Here is a 24,642-nt window from a genome sequence, read left to right as displayed (position 1 = left end):
AGATGAAGTCCACCGTAGCCTTCGTGTCTTCTATTAAACCACTGGCCGTGTCGAGAGCATCAAATCCATGCTGCGTTGTGGGTGACTGGCTGACTGATTTATATATAATAATGAGTAGTTATTTATGATGCAAGGGGATTTGTAAATTAGTCAGTCAGCAGTCACCTGCACTGTCGGCTGCAATGTCGAACGAGCCCAAATGAATCAATACAAAATCAGGTGTTCGACAAAATTATTCTTCAGACGTCATTGATCACGTGGTGCTGATAAAGTGACACTGCTTTGAATTATACTTAGCAACTTCATTACATGCCTCATAGCTCCAGTCTCAAACTGAACCCCGTTCCTGCTGAAGAAGAGGAGGTCTGCTGGATGGAGAAAGCTCTCGTGAAAGAGGAGGAGGAAGAGGAGGCTGTTACAATACAAAAAGAAGTCGAGGTTGAGGCTGTTCCCGTGAAAGAAGAGGAGAAAGACGTCTCAGTTAAAGAAGAGGAGAAAGACGTCTCAGTTAAAGAAGAGGAAGACTCGTTCAGACTTAAACAGGAGGAGGTCGACGACGACGTTTCAGTGAAAGAAGAAGAGGAGGGGGAGGTGACTGTCACATCGAACAATGAAGAAGAGGAGGAAACTGGATATCTGGGCCCGGTTTCCCAAACGCATCTTAAGGCATCCGATGGTTCTAACGATGAACGGGCCCTGATTAACACTAGTAAGTACTGTCTTAAACAGAAGCACAAACTCTGCGGTTGTTGAACTGATGTGTGGTGTTAAAGGAATTTTGCAATTGCCACATCCATATTTTGACTTTTAAATGATTTATTTATAGGCATTGATTCTTGTATATAAGGCGTGCCTCAAGCACTTGGTTCCCCTGTTGTACCCCATCAGAACCCCAAATAAGCTTTTTTTTTTACTCCAATGTTTAGAAACAATGTAAACAAACACTGTATAGCCTCAACATGGTTAACTATAATGCTGATATCATGGATGGTCAGTCCTTGCATCCATAGGTCTGTCTATGAATTTGAGAGTAGTTACATTTCTCCAGCCCCATCCATCATTTTATTACCAAAACAGTGGTGTAATTACAGCTTTGTTATTGGTTGAACTGCAGATTGGTTAATTGTTGTGTGGATTTCTTAAAGGGGCAATCTAGTTTTTAAACAAACAAACAAAATGGCTCTCCTGAGCTGTGTTGGAACACAACTAGTACGGTTAGTATGAGTTATGTTAATTGAGTATATAGTATGCTTATTGGTATGATGTGGCTTCACTGCAGACTGTGGGACATGAACTACCTTCTCTCTACTCCTTCAGCTATTTTCACTGCCTCCACATAGGACACCTGCTGGATGGGCCTGATCATCCTAGCTACTGTGACATCCTTCATCTGTACAGGGCACTTCAGGAACCTGATTCCCATCACGAATACAACATGCTTCAGCTGACGACAGATTTATTCCTTCGACAAACACTTGCCACATGTCCAAACTTTTTTACAATTGTAACACTGCAGCGGCTTCTATATATCTTTTTACATAAGATGGGAGAACCACTTCACCAAACCACAGTAAGACCTTCCGTCTAACATTGATTTTAATCAATGTGCATCTGCCCAAAATGTTTAACCTAAACCACACAAAGCTTTCTCCTTTTGCACTGTTGACACACAATCATTATCATACCTTTCCTGGACACTCAAACTGATTCCACTTTACCCAATTCATCCTTCACCATCTTTGAGACCGTTAAACAGGTCGCCCACAAACATCCTTGCTGATGATTCCCACTCTGACCCTAAACTGCTGTTCATTACCAACTTTAGCCCTTTTCACTCCAATGTTATTCACCATCCTCCACTCAGTCTCAACAACTGTCAATGTGGGGCACCGGTTAGTTGAGGTAATATGTACATGTAGGTAGAGTTAAAGTGCCTGTTCTTCACCATCCTCCAAGCAGTCTCAACCGTACTCACGCCAAGAGAATTCCACAATGCTGCCTCATTGCTCCTCCAGTCTTCCCCTGGACTCCCTCACTCTGTGCTGTGAAAGATGTGATAGTTTGTGTTCTCAAAGTAGCACCTATATTGTTCTCATTCCAGCACATCTGTTGCTTCACCAATGTGTTATCTCTTTCGTCTGCACGACTTGCTGTCATTTTCCCTTCCTGATTTCCTTCTCTTGGAGGTCTCCACCAAGCTCCTACTGTCTGTAATTCCTCCCTGGTTTCTTAATTGATAGTCAAACAACAATATATTCAAGGTGCTGCACATTCTATTCCAAATCTAGAATTAGAATCGTCATTGTGTTTCCATGATTTCAACAGTTAACTAAGCCTATAATGTGGATACCAAGCTCTCAATCTGCTACACTACAATCCCTTCGATGAGAATGGGGGCGTGCTCAGTGTTTAGTCCCAGGGTCCTTCACTTCATGATGAGCTTTGAGGGACCATGGTGTTGGAGTCTGAGCTGTAGTCGATTAACAGCATTCTCACATAGGTGTTCCTTTTGTCCAGGTGGGAAAGGGCAGTGTGGAGTGCAATAGAGATTGCATCATCTGTGGCTCTGTTGGGGCGGTATGCAAATTGGAGTGGGTCTATGGTTTCTGGTATAATGTTGTTGATGTGTGCCACGACCAGCGTTTCAAACACTTCATGGCTACAGACGTGAGTGCTACGGGTCGGTAGTCATTTAAGCAGGTTAACTTAGTGTTCTTGGGCACAGGGACTATGGTGGTTTGCTTGAAACATCTTGGTATTACAGGCTCAGACAGGAGATGGAAATGTCAGTGAAGACCCTTGCCAGTTGGTCAGCGCATGCTTGGAGTACACATTGTGGTAATCCGTCTGGCCCTGCAGCCTTGTGAATGTTAACCTGTTTAAAGGTCTTACTCACATGGGCTGCGGAGAGCATGATCACAAAGTCGTCCAGAACAGCTGATGCTCTCATGCATGTTTCAGTATTACTTTCCTCGACGCGAGCACAGAAGTTTATTTAGCTTATCTTGTGTCACTGGCCAGCTATCGGCTGTGCTTCCCTTTGTTGTCTGTAATAGTTTGCAAGTCCTGCCACATCCGATGAGGGTCGGTGCCGGTGTTCCAGGGGTATATCAATCTCCCCAGGGTAGCAGTAATACGTTGAGAGATTTGTTCACAAAGGGTTACCCCTCCCATAGGTGGCTCATTATTGGGATTCATTGCTGATTCCTACCTGTAGCTCACTATGAAGTGTCTCGTGATACAGATAAAGGGCCCTTTTGGAGATGGGTGGTTGGTAGCGGAGTTGAGGGAACAAGCAGGGTTGGACACGGCCATGTTATTATCCCACACAGTCTCTGTGGTTCATATGAACCCCATTCCTGGGAATTAGATTTGATTACAAATCGTCCCAGTCTGTTACCACAGAAGGGGTCCGTTTGTCCCATTTCCAGCAAGGTTACGAGGTGCTTTGTCATTTCCAGAGTCAGTTTATATTGGTACTGTCCATATGTAGCTTGTTTTTGGTCACAGAATGGCTGAATAAGTGCAACATTTTACCTGGAACTAACTATGCAGAGCATAGCGCATGTCAAATGACTTTAGCTTCCCTCCAGGCCTGAGGGCACACACTCTCTAGTTGGCTTAAATTAAAGATATGGAAAATAGGAGTGGCAATATCGTCCGCTATTATCCTCAGTAATTTTCCATTTAGATTGTCAGACCCTGGTGGCTTGTCATTGTTGATAGACTACAATAATTGTTTCACCTCTTCCACACTGACTTTACGGAGTTCTAAATTACAATGCTTGTCTTTCATAATTTGGTCAGATATACTTGGAAGTGTAGTGTCAGCATTTGTTGCTGGTATGACATCCCTATGTTTGCTAATCTTGCCAATGAAAAAATCATAAAAGTAGTGGGCTTTGATAAATGATCCTTCTGATTCAGTTAATGATGGAGCAGAGTTTGCCTTTTTTTCCAAAATTGTAAGGTTCTCTAAAGCTTTTTACTATCATTCTTTGTAATTTATCTTTTTCATTATCTTTTTCTTCAGTTTAGTCACATGATTTCTCAATTTGCAGGATGTTTGCCAATAGGTTGAACAGCCAGACTTATTTGCCATTCCTTTTGCCTCATCCTTTTCAACCATACCATTTTTCAATTCCTCATCATTCCACTGGGATTTGACAGCTTTTACAGTCATTTTCTTAATGGGTGCATGCTTATTAGTAACTAACTGGAATAAGCAATTTCATAAATGTGTGCAGTGTCTGGTTGCTCCTCATTACATACCACAGAGCAGGAAATATTCTTTACATCCTTAACATAGTAGTCACCTGTTTTTATTAAATAATTGAGACACACAAATGACTCGAGGGAACCAGAGATCAAGATAGCCAAACCATAAGAAAAAAACTCTTCCTCCTCCCGCTGCTGCTGACCTTTGTAAATTCTGACGTTATGGTCCTGAAGTTTCCAGTAATAGGCTACAACAGCAGGCGTAAACCTTTTCCATTTGGTGCCAATTTATCTGACCATTTCTACTGATCTGGTGCCAGTTGTGATTTTCATATTCACATTTTACTGGAACAGTTTAATTTCATTTGTAATATTAATTATAATAGAAAATGATTTTGAGATAGACTATGATTAATCTACATTCATCTAAATTAAAATTATACAAATCTAAACTTTTACTGCCATTGCCAACTATGTAAAAATAGCCTACATAAAGCCAACAAATAAAAGCAGGTAGAAAATATCCAGATAAAAATAAATCACATTGGCTGTGCATTGCCTGTCTACATAGTTGATACTGTTTCAAGTTTTATCACCTAGGTTATCCGAAAATTGACACAAAATATTCAGGGCCCCCAGTTTCCCCGCGCCAGTGAGTTTGGGACAGACACAGCTGTAGGATATTTGTGTAAGGGATAAGAAGTACTCAGGTATTTTATGACCTTTCCACTGGACCAGAGCATTACATTTTTCCCATTCATGTCAAGTGGTTATCAAGAGTGAGAGCTGGAAATATTTTACAAATACTTTGAGCAACTTTTGTCATTCACCAATTAGATTTTAATAAGACTTTGTTTACTTGCTGTTTTGAGGTTAAGAAAAAAAATACTTTGAGAAAGTCCACAAATCATTAGTGGTGGTGCATAAGTACGATCAGACATCCCAAAATAGGTGCATCACTCTCTGTTTGCTAAAACGCAATTTGGTTGCAGAAGCTCCTCCATGCTACTGCGTAAATCCCTGGTTATTACAATACCATAGACCTACTGTAGGACCCATAACTTCACCTAACAACAACATAGACCTACAGAAAGGTGCCTATATTGGAGACCAAAAGTTGTCTGGCACACTGCTTAGGATTTCAACAACTTTAAAAACGTATTTCTAGCATACAATCGTCGATGTTACTACTAATGGGAAAACAAGACAAAATATAACTTCTTGTTCACTTGACTGTCTTAAGACAAATGTCAAATAATTAACATTCATTAGACGTCATTGTTTGTACAACATAATGGCTATGCTGTTGGCATCACCTTTTTTACAGTGTATTTTGCTGTTGTTGGCCTTAAACGACCTGTCTGTCTTTTTGTTCACACAGGAGAGAGACGGGACTATCGTGGATCCTCTGGGGGGCCTCAACAACATCATGATCATGATGCTGATGAAGCAGGGAAGAGTCCCTCCATGTCAAAACTCCTCAAGAAACACCAGCAGAGACCCACAGGGAAGAAATCTCATTGCTGCTCTGACTGTGGGAAAGGTTTCAAATCCTCATCAGAACTTAAAGTACACCAGAGAACACACACAGGAGAGAAACCTTATAGCTGTGATCAATGTGGGAGGAGTTTTACTGCATCTAGTGGTCTGACAGTACACCAAAGAACACACACAGAAGAGAAACCTTATAGCTGTGGTCAATGTGGGAGGGGTTTTACTACATCTAGTGGTCTGACAGTACACCAGAGAACACACACAGAAGAGAAACCTTATAGCTGTGATCAATGTGGGAGGAGTTTTACTACATCTAGTGGTCTGACAGTACACCAAAGAACACACACAGAAGAGAAACCTTATAGCTGTGGTCAATGTGGGAGGGGTTTTACTACATCTAGTGGTCTGACAGTACACCAGAGAACACACACAGAAGATAAACCTTATAGCTGTGATCAATGTGTGATGAGTTTTACTGCATCAAGCAATCTGATAAGACACCAGAGAACACACACAGGAGAGAAGCCTTATAGCTGTGAGCAATGTGGGAAGAGTTCCGGTTGGAGCGAGTGGTCGCATCTGCACGTCGCTCCAACGGGTAGTATAACTTTTTCATTATATTTCATTATATCACAACGGTTTGATTTGTCTTATCTTAGCAATTTCTTCTCAGCTAGGTACATAGCCACACAGGAGAGAAACTCTTATAGTCTTTGTATCAAAGATAATTGCGTAATTATCGTATTTCGCCGTCCTAACGTAGTCTTCACTAGCCAGCTAGCTAACGTCCACTGATTAGCTGCACTGGAGAAACTATTACACTCAACTGAACGACTTGATTAGTTTAGTGTTAGCTAGCTACATAGCTGTCTTTGCTGTCTTCGTATCATCGTATCCAAGATAATTGTGTTGTTTAGGTTTAGAGTGTGTAGTCTTAGAGTGATTATCTTAATTTACCGAGGTTAGCTAGCCAGCTATTTGTCGTCCTTAACGTAGGTGACTCTGCTAGCTAGCCAACAGCTAGCCAACGCTAGCCAACGTCTTCTGTATAGAACTCAACTACCCGGTCGCACTCACAGGTAGTATCACATTTCCACTTCATTTCATTACAGTACAACGGTTTGATTTGTTTGATCGTAGCTAGCTACTTAGCTAGCTACATAGCCGTCTTTGTATCAAAGACAATTATCTGTATCAAAGATAATTGTGTAGTCTAGAGCGATTTTCTAGGTTCGCTAGCCATCTATTGTCGTTCTTTTAACGCAACGTAACGTAAACAACACTGCTAGCTAGCCTGCTAGCCCCCGAATAGCAACACTGCAGAAACTATTACACTCAACGGAACGACTTGATTAGTGTAGTGTCAACAACGCACCCACTGCCAGCTGGCCTACTTCAGCAGTACTGTATCATTTTAATCATTTTAGTCAATAAGATTCTTGCTACGTAGCTTAACTTTCTGAACATTCGAGACGTGTAGTCCACTTGTCATTCCAATCTCCTTTGCATTAGCGTAGCCTCTTCTGTAGCCTGTCAACTATGTGTCTGTTTATCCCTGTTCTCTCCTCTCTGCACAGACCATACAAACGCTCCTCACCGCGTGGCCGCGGCCACCCTACTCTGGTGGTCCCAGCGCGCACGACCCACGTGGAGTTCCAGGTCTCCGGTAGCCTCTGGAACTGCCAATCTGCGGTCAACAAGGCAGAGTTCATCTCAGCCTATGCCTCCCTCCAGTCCCTCGACTTCTTGGCACTGACGGAAACATGGATCACCACAGACAACACTGCTACTCCTACTGCTCTCTCTTCGTCCGCCCACGTGTTCTCGCACACCCCGAGAGCGTCTGGTCAGCGGGGTGGTGGCACCGGGATCCTCATCTCTCCCAAGTGGTCATTCTCTCTTTCTCCCCTTACCCATCTGTCTATCGCCTCCTTTGAATTCCATGCTGTCACAGTTACTAGCCCTTTCAAGCTTAACATCCTTATCATTTATCGCCCTCCAGGTTCCCTCGGAGAGTTCATCAATGAGCTTGATGCCTTGATAAGCTCCTTTCCTGAGGACGGCTCACCTCTCACAGTTCTGGGCGACTTTAACCTCCCCACGTCTACCTTTGACTCTTTCCTCTCTGCCTCCTTCTTTCCACTCCTCTCCTCTTTTGACCTCACCCTCTCACCTTCCCCCTACTCACAAGGCAGGCAATACGCTCGACCTCATCTTTACTAGATGCTGTTCTTCCACTAACCTCATTGCAACTCCCCTCCAAGTCTCCGACCACTGCCTTGTATCCTTTTCCCTCTCGCTCTCATCCAACACCTCCCACACTGCCCCTACTCGGATGGTATCGCGCCGTCCCAACCTTCGCTCTCTCTCCCCAGCTACTCTCTCCTCTTCCATCCTATCATCTCTTCCCTCCGCTCAAACCTTCTCCCACCTATCTCCTGATTCTGCCTCCTCAACCCTCCTCTCCTCCCTCTCTGCATCCCTTGACTCTCTATGTCCCCTATCCTCCAGGCCGGCTCGGTCCTCCCCTCCCGCTCCGTGGCTCGATGACTCATTGCGAGCTCACAGAACAGGGCTCCGGGCAGCCGAGCGGAAATGGAGGAAAACTCGCCTCCCTGCGGACCTGGCATCCTTTCACTCCCTCCTCTCTACATTTTCCTCCTCTGTCTCTGCTGCTAAAGCCACTTTCTACCACGCTAAATTCCAAGCATCTGCCTCTAACCCTAGGAAGCTCTTTGCCACCTTCTCCTCCCTCCTGAATCCTCCGCCCCCTCCCCCTCCTCCCTCTCTGCAGATGACTTCGTCAACCATTTTGAAAAGAAGGTCGACGACATCCGATCCTCGTTTGCTAAGTCAAACGACACCGCTGGTTCTGCTCACACTGCCCTACCCTGTGCTCTGACCTCTTTCTCCCCTCTCTCTCCAGATGAAATCTCGCGTCTTGTGACGGCCGGCCGCCCAACAACCTGCCCGCTTGACCCTATCCCCTCCTCTCTTCTCCAGACCATTTCCGGAGACCTTCTCCCTTACCTCACCTCGCTCATCAACTCATCCCTGACCGCTGGCTACGTCCCTTCCGTCTTCAAGAGAGCGAGAGTTGCACCCCTTCTGAAAAAACCTACACTCGATCCCTCCGATGTCAACAATTACAGACCAGTATCCCTTCTTTCTTTTCTCTCCAAAACTCTTGAACGTGCCGTCCTTGGCCAGCTCTCCCGCTATCTCTCTCTGAATGACCTTCTTGATCCAAATCAGTCAGGTTTCAAGACTAGTCATTCAACTGAGACTGCTCTCCTCTGTATCACGGAGGCGCTCCGCACTGCTAAAGCTAACTCTCTCTCCTCTGCTCTCATCCTTCTAGATCTATCGGCTGCCTTCGATACTGTGAACCATCAGATCCTCCTCTCCACCCTCTCCGAGTTGGGCATCTCCGGCGCGGCCCACGCTTGGATTGCGTCCTACCTGACAGGTCGCTCCTACCAGGTGGCGTGGCGAGAATCTGTCTCCTCACCACGCGCTCTCACCACTGGTGTCCCCCAGGGCTCTGTTCTTGGCCCTCTCCTATTCTCGCTATACACCAAGTCACTTGGCTCTGTCATAACCTCACATGGTCTCTCTCATCATTGCTATGCAGACGACACACAATTAATCTTCTCCTTTCCCCCTTCTGATGACCAGGTGGCGAATCGCATCTCTGCATGTCTGGCAGACATATCAGTGTGGATGACGGATCACCACCTCAAGCTGAACCTCGGCAAGACGGAGCTGCTCTTCCTCCCGGGGAAGGACTGCCCGTTCCATGATCTCGCCATCACGGTTGACAACTCCATTGTGTCCTCCTCCCAGAGCGCCAAGAACCTTGGCGTGATCCTGGACAACACCCTGTCGTTCTCAACTAACATCAAGGCGGTGGCCCGTTCCTGTAGGTTCATGCTCTACAACATCCGCAGAGTACGACCCTGCCTCACACAGGAAGCGGCGCAGGTCCTAATCCAGGCACTTGTCATCTCCCGTCTGGATTACTGCAACTCGCTGTTGGCTGGGCTCCCTGCCTGTGCCATTAAACCCCTTCAACTCATCCAGAACGCCGCAGCCCGTCTGGTGTTCAACCTTCCCAAGTTCTCTCACGTCACCCCGCTCCTCCGTTCTCTCCACTGGCTTCCAGTTGAAGCTCGCATCCGCTACAAGACCATGGTGCTTGCCTATGGAGCTGTGAGGGGAACGGCACCTCAGTACCTCCAGGCTCTGATCAGGCCCTACACCCAAACAAGGGCACTGTGTTCATCCACCTCTGGCCTGCTCGCCTCCCTACCACTGAGGAAGTACAGCTCCCGCTCAGCCCAGTCAAAACTGTTCGCTGCCCTGGCCCCCCAATGGTGGAACAAACTCCCTCACGACGCCAGGACAGCGGAGTCAATCACCACCTTCCGGAGACACCTGAAACCCCACCTCTTTAAGGAATACCTAGGATAGGTTAAGTAATCCCTCTCACCCCACCCCCCCCTAAGTTTTAGATGCACTATTGTTAAGTGACTGTCCCACTGGATGTCATAAGGTGAATGCACCAATTTGTAAGTCGCTCTGGATAAGAGCGTCTGCTAAATGACTTAAATGTAATGTAAATGTAAATGTTTTCCTACATCTAGCCAGCTGACTTCACACCAGAGAACACACACTGGAGAGAAACCTTTTTTCTGTGATCAATGTGGGATGAGTTTTACTGGATCAAGCAATCTGATAAGACACCAGAGAACACACACAGGAGAGAAGCCTTATAGCTGTGATCAATGTGGGAAGAGTTTTTCTACATCTAGCCAGATGACTTCACACCAGAGAACACACACAGGAGAGAAACCTCATAGCTGTGATAAATGTGACGAGATACTCTGATAAACGATCTCTGATCAAACATCAGAAAATACATATATGAAGAAGTTGTTTCATGATATCAATCAAATAATGTCACAATGTAGAATGTTTTAATATTGTAGTAAGAGTATTTTAATGATGTCACAATGTAGAATGTTTTAATATTGTAGTAGGACTATTTTAATGATCGTTTGCCCTGTTCAATTGATTGCAGCATGATATGGATATTAGCCTCAGGGGAAATCCAGGCTCTGAATTGAAAGAGTATTATTTAACAGAAAGTGACTAACAAAAAAAGAGCTGTGTTACACTTACTGCATTGGTGACCCACTTTAATCAAAATGCAGCACTTCAACATGTAGCTAGCTGTTTTCGACAAGTTGAAAAAGCTGCTTGTTTAATTAAAAAAATATATGTAATATGATAATTGTTGCAGATGTTTGTGTATATATATACACACACACACATGAAAGCAGTATAATAAATTGTTAATTATAGACCAATCTGACATCACTCCAGTATTTCTTTACAATATTCAAATGCTAATTGTCTTTATTCTACTACTGAAGAAGCATGACTCAAATCACCTACTCATATTTCAAACATTCAGCCTGGCAAAAGATGCATGTTTTATTATTCCATGCCTCATCTTTAAGTGAACTATTGCCAATACATATTAACAATGGGGTGAACATTTGGTTTTGATTTTCATGTTTACAATTTATGTAACAGTTATTAATCAATTATTTATGCAACCAGCGGACAATTGTTGGGTACAATTGTATTGACAATGTTGCCCTGCTATTAGAACATCAGGATTAATTCTCAGATGTGCCAACCCAAATGCATGACATTGGGGACTGGGCCCGATCGACTCCCTTTGAAAACGGACAATGTGGCATCAAACATTTTATTATAGTGTAAAAATACTACAAAGTGTAGCATACCACCCTGCATACCACTGCTGGCTTGCTTCTGAAGCAAAGCAGGGTTGGTCCTGGTCAGTCCCTGGATGGGAGACCAGATGCTGCTGGAAGTGGTGTTGGAGGGCCAGTAGGAGGCACTCTTTCCTCTGGTCTAAAAAAATATCCCAATGCCCCAGGGCAGTGATTGGGGACACTGCCCTGTGAAGGGTGCCATCTTTCGGATGAGCCATTAAACGGGTATCTTGATTCTCCGAGGTCATTAAGGATCCCATGGCACTTATTGTAAAAGTAGGGGTGTTAACCCCCGTGTCCTGGCTAAAATCCCAATCTGGCCCTCAAACCATCACGGTCACCAAATAATCCCCAGTTTACAATTGGCTCATTCATCCCCCTCCTCTCCCTTGTAACTATTCCCCAGGTCTTTGCTGCAAATGAGAATGTGTTCCCAGTCAACTTACCTGGTAAAATAACAGATAAATAAAAAATACTAACGCAGCACGTGATGTCAATGGACGTCGAATTATGGGCCAAATCAGGTCTGTGTGTCTTCCTCTAAGAACCTTTTGGGGTTAATTTTTTAACTCTCTGTCCACTCTCACTCCATTATAAAAACATATATTGACAATATTGAATTAATTAATTGTTTATTTAGTGGCACCACAAATGTGAATTAATATTTAAAAAACAATTAACCAAACAAAACACATTACAAAATTGCAACATTTCTGCAGACATGTCAGACCATAATAAATAATAAAATTACTTTGTAAAGTGCTATTCATGACATTTAAAATAATGATGTACAAAAACAACATAAATTAAAAATGAATCATAGGAAAACTAACAACATCGTAGACTTGATGCTAAATACAGATTTTTCAGCTTTAGTGTGTATATCGTATCCACTTAGTTATGTTAGGAAGTTTGCCATTTTATGACCGGCCCTGGTAACTTCACCCCAACTTCTCTTATCCCCAGAACACAGTAACTTAACAACATAAGTCTTTTTCTGACATTTTTGGGAACTTTAAGGGAAAAAAAAATACAGCCCTAGCATAGCCCCAAGTCCTATGGAGACGTCCTCGAGGGCGTGGATGTTCTCCCCATCAAAGGCCAGCGGGATTTCACTCTCATGGTGAAATGGATTTCCGCCGATGTGCAGTGAAGAGCGGTGAAATCTGTGTCAACAAAAGTAAGAAAAGATTAATACACATACAGTTAAAGAACATAACAAATGTTCAGCTGTAGTTTTATATAAGCATGCACACCTATGTTTATGAAGAAACAGATTATTGGTGCATAGGCATACCTTGACACGGACATAAAGGCCACTCGGGTCCTCATTGAAGAGGTTGGGCAAGAGCAGAATCGCTGCTGTGGTCTCCAGTCCAAGTGAAGTAAAGCAATGATCTTACAACAATTTTATTACGAAATACATTAGAGAAAGGGAAGGAATAAGAGCAAGTACCTCTTCTGTATTGTCCTTCAGGGACTGTCAAAATAGCAGGATGATGTCCTCACCCCTGCCTCACTTCTCTAACTCTGATAGTCCTTGAATTATATTTTTTGTCTATATCCATTCCATGGACTTGATTTTTTCTGAGAAGATCTGAAAAGATCATTTGCACACATTTTTATGCTAATAGATTTCAATTTGTATTGACTGCTATGTAGGTTAAATGTACACTTCAAATGCAGCTGTCCTACAACATATCTGTTCCTTCTTCTTGATCCCAATTGCATTGTGTCCATGTTCTGTCTTATAAGAATTTCAAAGGAAGAGAAAATGTGTCAAAGAATAGTCTTACAAGCATTAACACACACATATAAAGATAAATGGCATCGACATACAATTGAATGAACATATTGGAGAAAGCACTAGCCAATACAGTACTGCCATACAGTAACAGAACTGCCCAATTTTATCTGGCTGACTTGAAAGATTATACTCAACATTTTGCTGTGTGGCAATACTGTGTTTGGATTCTGAAGGGCATTTATACAAAAGAGGTAGTCTAGACAATGTATTAATACCATTATGCATTTGAATCCCATCTACAGCTACCACCTAAGATACTAATTTCCCTCCACAAGGGGGAGTACATGTAACGTTTCCAAAATGGGATAGTATTGTACATTTAACGTTTTCAAAATGGGATAGTATTGTACATGTAACGTTATGCCCCCTTGTGAGTTAATAGTATTACATGCTGTAGCAGGCTAAATGAAGAGGAAGACCTCCACTGACGATTCAGTTCATTGTAACATCTCGTCTGGACAGGTCACCGTTGTTAGTTAGTTAGTTAGTTAGTTAGTTAGTTAGTTAGTTAGTTAGTTAGTTAGTTAGTTAACGTTAGCTAGTTCATTATCACAATAGTTAGAACTGCTCTAGATTGGTAACTTACGTGAATGAGTGTAAAGCCATGTTGGCTTTATGGAAACGATATGCAATATACGGGAAAGAATAAAGTTGAGGGAAATAATCCAAACCTTGTTGTGCCTAGTTAGGACATAACGGCATCTAGCTAGATAACGGTACTGTACTGTAGCTCATACAACGCCGACAGTCAAACCCGGCTTTCTAATATTTACCATAAGTAACTATAGTAAGGTTATGGAAGATATTCACAGAAAACCATCATTGTCTTCGTTATTCATTATTATTATGTTATATTATTATTATAAATAATTTCGATACATATTCAAAGCCAAAAATCAACCAAAACGTAATATGTTTAACTTGTTGTCGCATTCAAACTTGTCACCATTGTTTTCGGTTGTAATTGCGAAGTTCCCGGAAGAAGTCCAGCAACAACGGAGGTTCCTCGATGAACCCACCTTCTAACAAGTTATTTGAATAACATTTTGGGACTGTTTTTCATTGACCAAGAACCCTACGGTTCTTTGGGATCTGAGAACAACTCCATTTGAACCCTTCATTTTTAGAGTTGTAGTCGGCTCTATTTACTCTCAGATTCAAAACATGATGATTCGTATCAACGATCAAGTCAGCTGCTGCTGCTCCAATACAGTATGAGGTGCGACGGTGAACTGTCAGTGAACTGGGCATGTCAGCTGCTGCTGCTCCAATACAGTATGAGGTGAGACTTTGAACTGATGTTGAACTGGGAAGTCAGTCATTCATTCTGAGTACCCCTGAGGGGCCTCTGTGTTGAGGATCAGCGTGGCGGATGTGTTGTTACCTACCCTTAAAAAACATGAGCTGGCGCACATCCAGAAAAAAATAGTTTGTGTGGAGGTGCTGACTAACGGGCGAATAAACTATAAACTATCAAAATAAATAAAGTCTCTCCATGTATAAACTCCCAGCAATTCAATGGGTTTTTACCAACGTTTCCGCATCACTTCAGGGTGATGTCATGAATACTTGAACCAGGTTATGTGAACAGGCAGTGCAATTAGTGTCACCAATGACAATAGTGAGGGGTGTGTCATAATGATTAAGTTAATGAAAATTAATTTGGGAAACTGTTAAAAAATAGTATATGGCATATTAAATATATTAGGCTATTTTTTTCATATAGAAACATAATGGAATATTGTACATCATCTTAGCATCAACATACATTATTGTTACATTCAATTTCACATAATAAGGATATTTCATATTTTCAAGTTCAGAAGTCAGAACCCATCACCTGCTATGTAAAAGAGACAGAAGAATCCACAATGGTCAATGCTATCCGGGATGCTTGGGACATCCCTACCCTAAACCCTAACCTTAACCATTGTAAATGTCAACTTCAACGGGCTAGGGACGTCCCAAGGATGTATCTTTACCTGAAAATACATGATCTAAGTGACTGATAGTTGATGTTCAGCAGTCATAAAGCCTTATTTACTATAATGAACTACTAAAATTGTGATTTTGTCAGACAGCAGCTCTACACTTTATCGACTCATCGATCCATTCATCCTTCCATCCCTCCTCAGCCTTCCTCTCCTCTGAGGACCCAGTGAGGGTGGAGCTCAGTTAGAGAGCTGTTGAGGGACTGGTTAGGAAGAACACTTCTATAGCCAGAGAGGTGAGACGTCACACATGGTTTAGATGGTAAATATTTATGTCCCCTTAGCAGTTCCTCACGTAAGCAAAAGGGAATATGTTCCATTATCTATGTTTATTTACATTAGTGCCACTGTCTGACGAGTCAAAGAACAGTGAAGTGAACATATGTGGTACAAACCGGCGACGGCCGGGTGATTAAATCATTGATGAGATATCAGTAAGGGGATAGCTAATTACTATTCATTAAATCTGACGCCGAGGGGATAAATTGTAATTTTGTCCCGTGACCCGGTCAGCGCAGTCTGATAGCTTTCAATGATGAGGGATCACTTTTGAGGCCTGGATTAGTTCCGATAGGGGTCAGGGATAGAGATCAGTAAGGGAATAGCTAATTACTATTCATTAAACCTGGCGCCGAGGGGAAAAAATTGTAATTTTGTCCCACGACTCGGTCGAAGACCAGTCTGATGAAGTCCATTGATAGGGATCGGACAATCGGACAATGTGTATTAATTCTGATAGGGATCAGCACGGTAGAGATTAGGGATAGATATCAGTAAGGGGATAGCTAATTACTATTCATTAAACCTGGCGCCGAGGGGAAAAATTGTAATTTTGTCCCGCGACTCGGTTAAAAATGGACACTTGGGCTATCGAAGAGACACGCAGGGTACAACTGAATATATATTTCAATTGGTCAAAATATACATATATATTTACTAAAACATACAATACATGACAAATGGTGACCCCGACGTGATCTGGTAAAAAGATATCGCTGGACATTGGTGTGCCAGCCGATTGGCCAGTACTGTCGTCGGACGGTGTGTCTCACAAATCCTGACCGGTCAACTAAAAAGGGTAAGCAGACACCTGTTGTGAAAAACTAAAGTTCTGCACATTGGAGTTATCCAAATTTAGTTTTGTGAGACACCTGTTTGATGTAAGTTACTAAATTTAAACTATTATGATGTGTGAGATTGGAAAATAGTTGAGAAAGTAATATCTCCATTGGCAACTGCAATTTTATTATTGATCAACCATACTTAATGGTGCATTGTGTATGGGATGTACTAGTGTGCCTGGTTGGTAGGTGGTAACAGAGATCACTTACCACGTGTATGAATGATGGGTAACGGGTGGCCACCAAAGCTTGAATGGATAGTCTGGGTCTACATGTATGAGTGGTGAGTAACGAGTGATCACCAAAGTGCGAATAGAAAGTCGTATGATGCGAACGTGATGCATTAGGCAGGGCCAAGTGTGAATGACGGATATTTCAATTGAATACTCGGACTTGAGACCGATTTAGCCTTCGAGAAAGGGTCTCTCTAAGGTCCTAACAAAGCATAAGTGTGTGTGAAGTACATTGGGTAGTGAAGTAAAGGTGATAATCTGGGGGACACTAGACTTCTGAATACCCTAGGGGACCCACAGTGCATAATTGAGTTCTTACTTTAGACCTAATTGGGGGCCGAGTGGAGGAAACTGGGTGAGAAGCTGTACAGAGTATGGACAGAAGGTGGGGCTATTGCATCTCCTACTGGTCTGCTTGCTGGGGAGAATGAAGATTTGTGTGTGTCTGGTGTAAATTGAAGTTTACTGGCGTAAATGAAGATTTGTGAGACTCAAATCGTGTGCATGAAATACGCTTGATATTCAGTCGGGGACTAATATCGGTATGAATGAGGTCGGTGACCAAGCGAGTGTGGTACATTAGGTATTTCAGTTGGAGCTGGTACCGGTGAGAATGTTGAAAAAGTCGCAGGCTTGCTGATGAGAGTAATATCATAGAATATTGAGGGGGTGTGCATGACTGTTGGAAAAGGTGTTAAACTCTATTAACGTAAAATTTTGTGTGTAGAGTTATATTATGAGGTTTGAACTATACTAATATTGTGGAATTACATAATCAACATCTGAACATACTTACGATAAACATTAATTGAGCCACTGAGTAATAGATAAGATATACACTAGGTACGGGGCGACGGGTGTGGTCGATGTAAGACGGGAGTGGTGTTCTAACCAAGTGCTGAGAAATAAGGTAGATTTATTTTGTTCTTTTAATTAATTTACACAAGTACTCCCCGGTTATTGATTTTGGTTTGATTGTTCAGATAACACCACTGAAATTAAACAGGAGGTTAAGGTAGACTAACATTAGAATCTGTTTTCATTATGGGGAACAATGAAAGGCCCGCAGAGGGGATTGCAGGCTGAGGTTTTTATGTTAAAGGGACAGTGCACATTTATCACAGTTGTGTGTGTGTCTAATGGCTGGGGATTTAAGAAGTATTTTTGGGGAGACAATTTGGAGAAACACGAATAAAACATGAAACACAGAGACAAATTATTTGAGTTTGAGGGGATTATCATAATTATTAGGTTTTGTTTTTGTAGTAAACTTTTGGGTTAAGGGGATTTTCACGTTCCCAGAGACATGGTATTTTACAGCTGGGGGAAAAGGCAGACGGAGGGGCCCTCCCCCGCACTGCAGAAACCTTGAAAGTTGGAGAGAAGAGAGGAGAGGTTTTTGGAAAGGGGGGGGCAGGACAGGCAAAGATAGCAGTTGCTGAGTGGAGACAGGTGGGAGAGTTGGACATGTGGAAAATGTAGGGGGCGCTCCTACAGGATAATGTCAGAACATAAGGATACTATACTAATCTTACCTAAGTCATTATTTAGAGTAGGTAAGGTTGATACCTGGGCAGAGCCAGGTATCAAAAGGGGGATGGGTAAATTGTGGTCTAGGATAGGATGGGGACTATTGGATAAGAAACTAATAATTAAAAAAATGTAAGCTAACAATTGGGCATAGAAGTTAAAGATATAATCAGATAAAACATATGAGAAATTTATTGTTAACCAAGCCTGTATGTCCAGGATTTTATGCATTACAGGTGAACTACAGGTGAAGTCACTCAATCCAGTCCCAGAGGCTTGGGGACCATAGAAGACCCCTGGTGACAGCTAGTTGAAAGAGCTACCCAGATTCATATCGCACGGCGGATGGGTAAGACACTTTTTCACTGTCGGACAATAAACAGAGTTCGGGAGAAGAACTGGAATTAACAGAATTCCGGGGGCCAACTCTCGAATGAAGTAAACCCTACCTGTCCTATCACCCCTGTTTTTGTTCATAGAAGTGAGGATGTGTCTGGCTCTGGCTAAGTGATGTGTATTTTGTTCCAAAATAAGCATAAGAGATCCCTAGATCTGGGTATTTGTGAGTCGCTCTGGATGGGAGCGTCTGCTAAATGACTTAAATGTAAATGTTGACAAGAAGTTAGAGTAGAGATTACATGATAACCGACTTCGGGGGGGATCCCACAAGGGTGGATAGGTTTTCCATGATATGGGGGAAACCTGGGAGCAATGTTGAACTTTGTAAAGGTGATGTAATCCTACTAACCATCAAAACTATTAAGCTCTCTGATGCAGGCACTCACACCCTCGGACTACAAAGGATGAGGATAGACATGATGGGTGTGTTTTCTATTAAGGTACTGCCAAGACCAGAGGTAACCGGACACACTCCTCTACCACCACTGTGTTAAAACATACCATTCAGGTAATTAATGTTAGAGACTATTTGGCTATTGATCAATTAGGAACTGGGACTGGTTTTGATGGTAGGGACAATTTGTGGCTGTCTTATATGAGGTACACAGCTAAATCCCTGAGAAGAAAGGACTGCATTATTTGTAGTCATGCTAGACCTGTTCTGGCTACACACCCATTTGGTGTTGGGGCATTGGGGGCAATTACAGTTGCATCACGGGTACAGGTAATGGCATTGATTATGGGAGATTGCCTGAAGCTGATTGCAGTAGTAACATAACCATTAATTCCACTTGTGGATGATGTGTGGAGCCAAAAGAGTGCTGAGATCCATTCTTAGAGGAGAATGGCAAGGTACGTGTGGTCTGACCAGTTTGATAATTCCACTGACCATTGTTGATGTTACTGCTGAACAGCTGTTGGGTTCTGTATCCAGGGGACCTGAAAACATTCCATCCAATGGGAGACATAGACGTAGTGCTCCATGGACAGAGGATGTAGTTCACATACACTAACCTGTTGGGAGTGCCAGTGGGGGTTCCTCATGAGTTTCAGGCCTTGGGTAGGAATGATGGACTCTGGCACTTACTACCTATTATGGGTCCAGCCATAGTGGATGCTAGACAGACTGCATGGATTAATTATATCTACTATAATCAACAGCGTTTGGTGAATTACTCCCGTGATGCACTCACTGGTATGTCTGAACAGCTTGAGGCCACATTTGGGGTTTCCAGACAGAATAGACTTGCCTTGGATATGCTTCTTGACAGTCAGGGGGACGTCTGCAAGATGTTCAGTAAACAATGTTGTACGTATATTCCTAATAATACCAGTCCAGATGGTGGTATATCTAAGGCGGGCTTGATACACTATCTGCTAAGATGAGGTCCACGGGGGGGGGAGGAGTCTGTTCTCTTGGCCTGGTCTGGTAAGTACACTGGTATGATGGTTACTGGATTTCTGACCCTAATTCTTGTATTATTTGTTATTGATGTGATGTGCTGCTTGCATCATACTGTGTTTTAAGAAGTTTGTTACAGATGTGATGAAGGCTTCAGGGAGGATGGGACTGACTGAGGATGACACATGGTATGCTGGGTGAGGTAGTAGAATGATTTTACACCACCACAGTTCCTTGTTATACATTTTTATGATAGGTTTTCTTTCCAGTATGTTTGTTCTCCCTGTTGTGAAGGTTTGGCGTTCCTGGGTGGGCGAGGAGCCCACCTGGTACAGGATAGGAATAGGAGTAGCTGAGAGGACCAGATGGTTTCTAATAATTCTTTACTCTGTTTTCCATGACCAAAGTTTTATCCTACATCTTACATGTCAATAACAATAAAGTTTTATCCTGTTTTTGATAAGTGACACCCTTCTGGGTGACAAAAGGGGGAAACAAAAGCATACAACAAAGGCATATATCACTTGTTATTTATAATAAACTTTTTATTATTTTCATGTAATGCTATGACTACTGAAATAAAGGATAATGAGTGACACCCTAGCAGGTGTCAAAAGGGGGGCTTAAATTTCACACTATTTTCTTTTATTTTACATTATAGCCATTACCATATATAAGATTGAATATTATCTGCTGTTGCCTTGTGTGGAGGTATGTATGTGTTATGCTACCTAGCTGATTTGAAACATTGTTAAAAGTATCAGGGCCATGGAACTGTCTCATGCTGGAAAAATACAGAAGGGAGGGCACATTCAGAGCGTGGGTTGCGAGAACAAGCGGTCTTTTTGTTAGATAACAGGAGCCAGGTGCGAGATAACGGTATGGAGCATGAGACCCATCTTTCAGTTTTTGCAGCCATTTTGGGAGGGGGATCCAGTTGCTTTTATTGATTAAGCTTCTCCATTGTATGTCGTGTCCCATCTGGGATGGGAAGAGGGGGAAATTATTTTTCTTTGTGGGCCATTTCCGTATAGACTTACCTAGTATGGGCTATTTTTCCTTTTTGGATTATGTTTTCGTTTTTGCTTGGAGTAATGTATCTGGACTGTATCACATCTCTTAGGAGATGTGAAGAGAGGGAATCACAGCGTTTTCCCGCTGGAAAAAGTTGGCATATGTGGACAATCATTTTACTTTTATTTTGAGCGGTTCTCCGCTCTGTTAAATGAGGGTTGTAAGTTCCTAGGTGGCTGGTAGCCAACTTAGTACATAGTGGGATTGAGTGGAGAACATGATGGTAATACATATGTCTATTTCTGTTTAATACCGTGCCTTATTTCATAGTCCCTTTGGGAGAAGTTTCTCTTTGTGTCTGGATATAGTTAGGTTGTGTCACGTCTCTGGTGAGACGTGAAGAGAGGGTTTTGTAAAGAATTGCTGTTCTCTTATGCAAGTGATCAGCCTACTGCTAAATACATGGCTACAACTCACAGTAAAGCCTGTGGGGTCCCCTACAGGATAGCTCCCACATTACACACTGACTGCCAAACCAGCGCACACACACAGTCTCCTTTAGCTGAACGGATGTGACGGCGGGATTCTAGAGTGACGGACGGCCCAGCTGAGCCAATGGCGGAAGACTACAGACTACACCCCAGCTGAACCAATCCAAAGATCCGATCTCCCAGGATCAACCTACTTTCTGTTTTGTATAAATTGTATTGTAACGGTTCACTCTTTCTCTTTTCCTGCTGTTCTGTGCGAGCGAATGGGAGAGCCGTATTTACGTGTACCAGATATTCTCACTCTGAATAAACTGTCGCTTGTAGTACAATTTTACCACCTTGTCTGAATCGATCCTTAACCGGCTCACCCTTCTAATATCCTTTTATCAACACTAGCTTCTAGAACTCTCGTCTTCCTAAAACGTACGAGCTTCTAGAACTGTCGTCCCCTTGGAACGAGACCAAACAAAACTCATCTCCAATACGGAAATTCAAAATCATTTGTGATCCCTGGAACGCACTGCACTGGCTAAACACAAAACACAAATCTTTTTGACTGCCCAACCTTGAGACGATCAGAAACCAAGTTGTCCTCACCATGGACACAAGCACTAAAAACCCTGTTGTTTTGACAAGTAGCAATAAATCACTGATATCGATTAGGGGGGAGATCAGGTTGTACTTGCTGTTGAAACTAACACCCAAAAAAACACATGGAAATGGGAGATATCTTTTAGATCACTGGTTAGAGGACAACCTGCAGAAGACAGTCAGCTACATTTTGGAGAGATGCATGTAAATGTAGGGGTCGCTAAACAAAGGAACGCAATACTTATTTGCCATAAAATTTGGGGCGGCAGGGTAGCCTAGTGGTTAGAGTGTTGGACTATTCACCGAAAGGCTGCAAGTTCAAATCCCTGAGCTGACAAGGTACAAATCTGTGGTCCTGCCCCTGAACAAGGCAGTTAACCCACTGTGCCAAGGCCGTCATTGAAATTAAGAATTTGTTTTTCACTGACGGTTAAATAAAGGTAATATCTCATTGATATCATGTTAAAATCAATTGTGGGAGATGAGGTTGCACGCCCTGTTAAAACTAACAGCTCAAAAACCACACGGAATCTGGGAGTAATGTGTACATCCCTGGTTAGAGGACAATGAGTAGAAAACAGCTCGCAATATTTTGAGTTGTTGCATTTTGATTCAAGTGGGTCCACAACATGGTACGTGTTACACAGCTCTTTTTGTGTTAGTCACTTTTTGTTAAGTCACATAAATAACACTCTTCCATTTCAGAGCCTGGATTCTCCCCCAGAGGCTGATATCCATATCATGTTGAAATCAAATGATAAGGGGGCAAAAGTTTAGGCTTCTACATTTTGACATTATTAAAAAACTCCTACTACAAAGTGTTAACATCCAACATTGATATCATGAAACAACTCCTTCATGTATTTTCTGATGTTTGATCAGACACCTTTTATCAGAGTATCTCTTGTCACATTGATTACAGCTATAAGGATTCTCTCCTGTGTGTGTTCTCTGGTGTAAATTCAGCTGGGCAGATATAGCAAAACTCTTCCCACATTGATCACAGCTATATACGGTCTCTCTCCCGTGTGTGTTCTCCGGTGTGATATCAGGCTGCTTAGGTGAGTAAAACTCTTCCCACATTGATTACAGCTATATGGTTTATCTCTTGTCTGTGTTCTCTGGTGTGATATCAGGCTGGTTGAATGTGTAAAACTCTTCCCACATTGAGTACAGCCATAAGGTTTCTCTACTGTGTGGATTCTCTGATTAATTTTAATGCCTGCTGAGGAGGTGAATCTCTTCCCACCATCAGAGCAGCAGTGAAGTCTCCTCCATGTGGGTCTCTGCTGGTGTTTCTTGAGTTGTTCTGATGTGGAGAGACTCTTCTCTGCCTCATGAGGTTGTTGAGGCTCTCCAGAGAAACCACAGTAGTCCCGTCTCAACAGCGGAAATCCACTGTAAAAAGTGATGCCAACAGCATAGCCATGAAGCTGTACAACAAACAATTGACTTTCAGTAATGCATGTAATGATTATTTGACATTTGTCTTAAAATGAGCAATAACAGTCTTGTTTTCACATGGGTAGTAACATCTAAGCTTGTAGACTACAAATAAGTTATTAATGTTGTTGAAACTGTAAGCAGTGTGCCAGACGACTTTTGGTCTCCAATATAGGCCCCTTTCTATGTTTAATAAAATTGTGGCACGAGTGCGATGCAAATGCAATATGTGTTATGCAGGTGAATGAGGACCCAAAAGCGACTTGGCGAAAACAGAGTCTTTATTCCAGTAAAGGAAATAGGCAATACTCCTAGACAAATCAGAGCAGAAAACAAAACATAAAAAACTAATTCCACTCGTAGTGACGAGGACAGACTGGAGACTCGACCATAAACTGTAGGTTGCCTCGGGAAGGCACCGACCGTAGCAGACTCAGACACCTGCTCACACGTAGCATCTGAGGGAAACAAGACACAGCACGGCGAACAATATACAAGGATCCGACAGGACAGAAACGGAAGACAAGGGGAGAAATAGGGACTCTAATCAGAGGGCAAGATACGGAACAGGTGTGAAAAGAATAGAAGATTGATTAGGGGAATAGGATCAGCTGGGAGCAGGAACGGAACGATAGAGAGAAGAGAGAGAGGGAGGGAGAGAGAAAAAAGGGAACGAACCTAAAAAGACCAGCAGGGGGGAAAACGAACAGAAGGGAAAGCAAAATGACAAGACAATATAAGACAAAACATGACAGTACCCCCCCCACTCACCGAGCGCCTCCTGGCGCACTCGAGGAGGAACACTGGCGGCAACGGAGGAAATCATAGATCACAAACGGTCCAGCACGTCCCGAGAAAGAACCCAACTCCTCTCCTCAGGACCGTAACGGAAAATGAAAAAAGGGGAAACTAGGGTACTACTCTAAAAAAAAAATGAGACACGGGTAGAGAACTGAAAGCTTTAGAGCAAACAGGACCAAACAGGCCAGGAGAGTAACAACTAGGGACAGACTGAGACACAGCAAGGGCAGGAACAAGAACAGGAGAGATGCGGTGGCAGGGAACAGACTGAGACCCAGCAAGACCAGGAGCAGAAGCAGA

At 42.8% G+C, this 24,642-nt stretch overlaps 1 protein-coding gene across 1 annotated transcript; it reads left to right on the top strand.

The window, feature by feature from the left end:
• Positions 1–283: 283 nt before the first annotated feature.
• On the top strand, positions 284–18,708 carry LOC124032449 (zinc finger protein 239-like). The gene is made up of 3 exons (XM_046344853.1): positions 284–709; positions 5,600–6,281; positions 18,681–18,708. The coding sequence occupies exons 1-3, from the start codon at positions 310–312 to the stop codon at positions 18,706–18,708; spliced, it is 1,110 nt and encodes a 369-aa protein (XP_046200809.1). The 5' UTR covers positions 284–309.
• Positions 18,709–24,642: the final 5,934 nt, after the last annotated feature.

This window comes from Oncorhynchus gorbuscha, linkage group LG03 (assembly GCF_021184085.1).
Source record: "Oncorhynchus gorbuscha isolate QuinsamMale2020 ecotype Even-year linkage group LG03, OgorEven_v1.0, whole genome shotgun sequence".
In the NCBI taxonomy this organism is placed as follows: domain Eukaryota; kingdom Metazoa; phylum Chordata; class Actinopteri; order Salmoniformes; family Salmonidae; genus Oncorhynchus; species Oncorhynchus gorbuscha.
The sequence above is the reverse complement of the archived record's forward strand: the minus strand, read 5'-3'. Positions and strand labels throughout refer to the sequence as shown.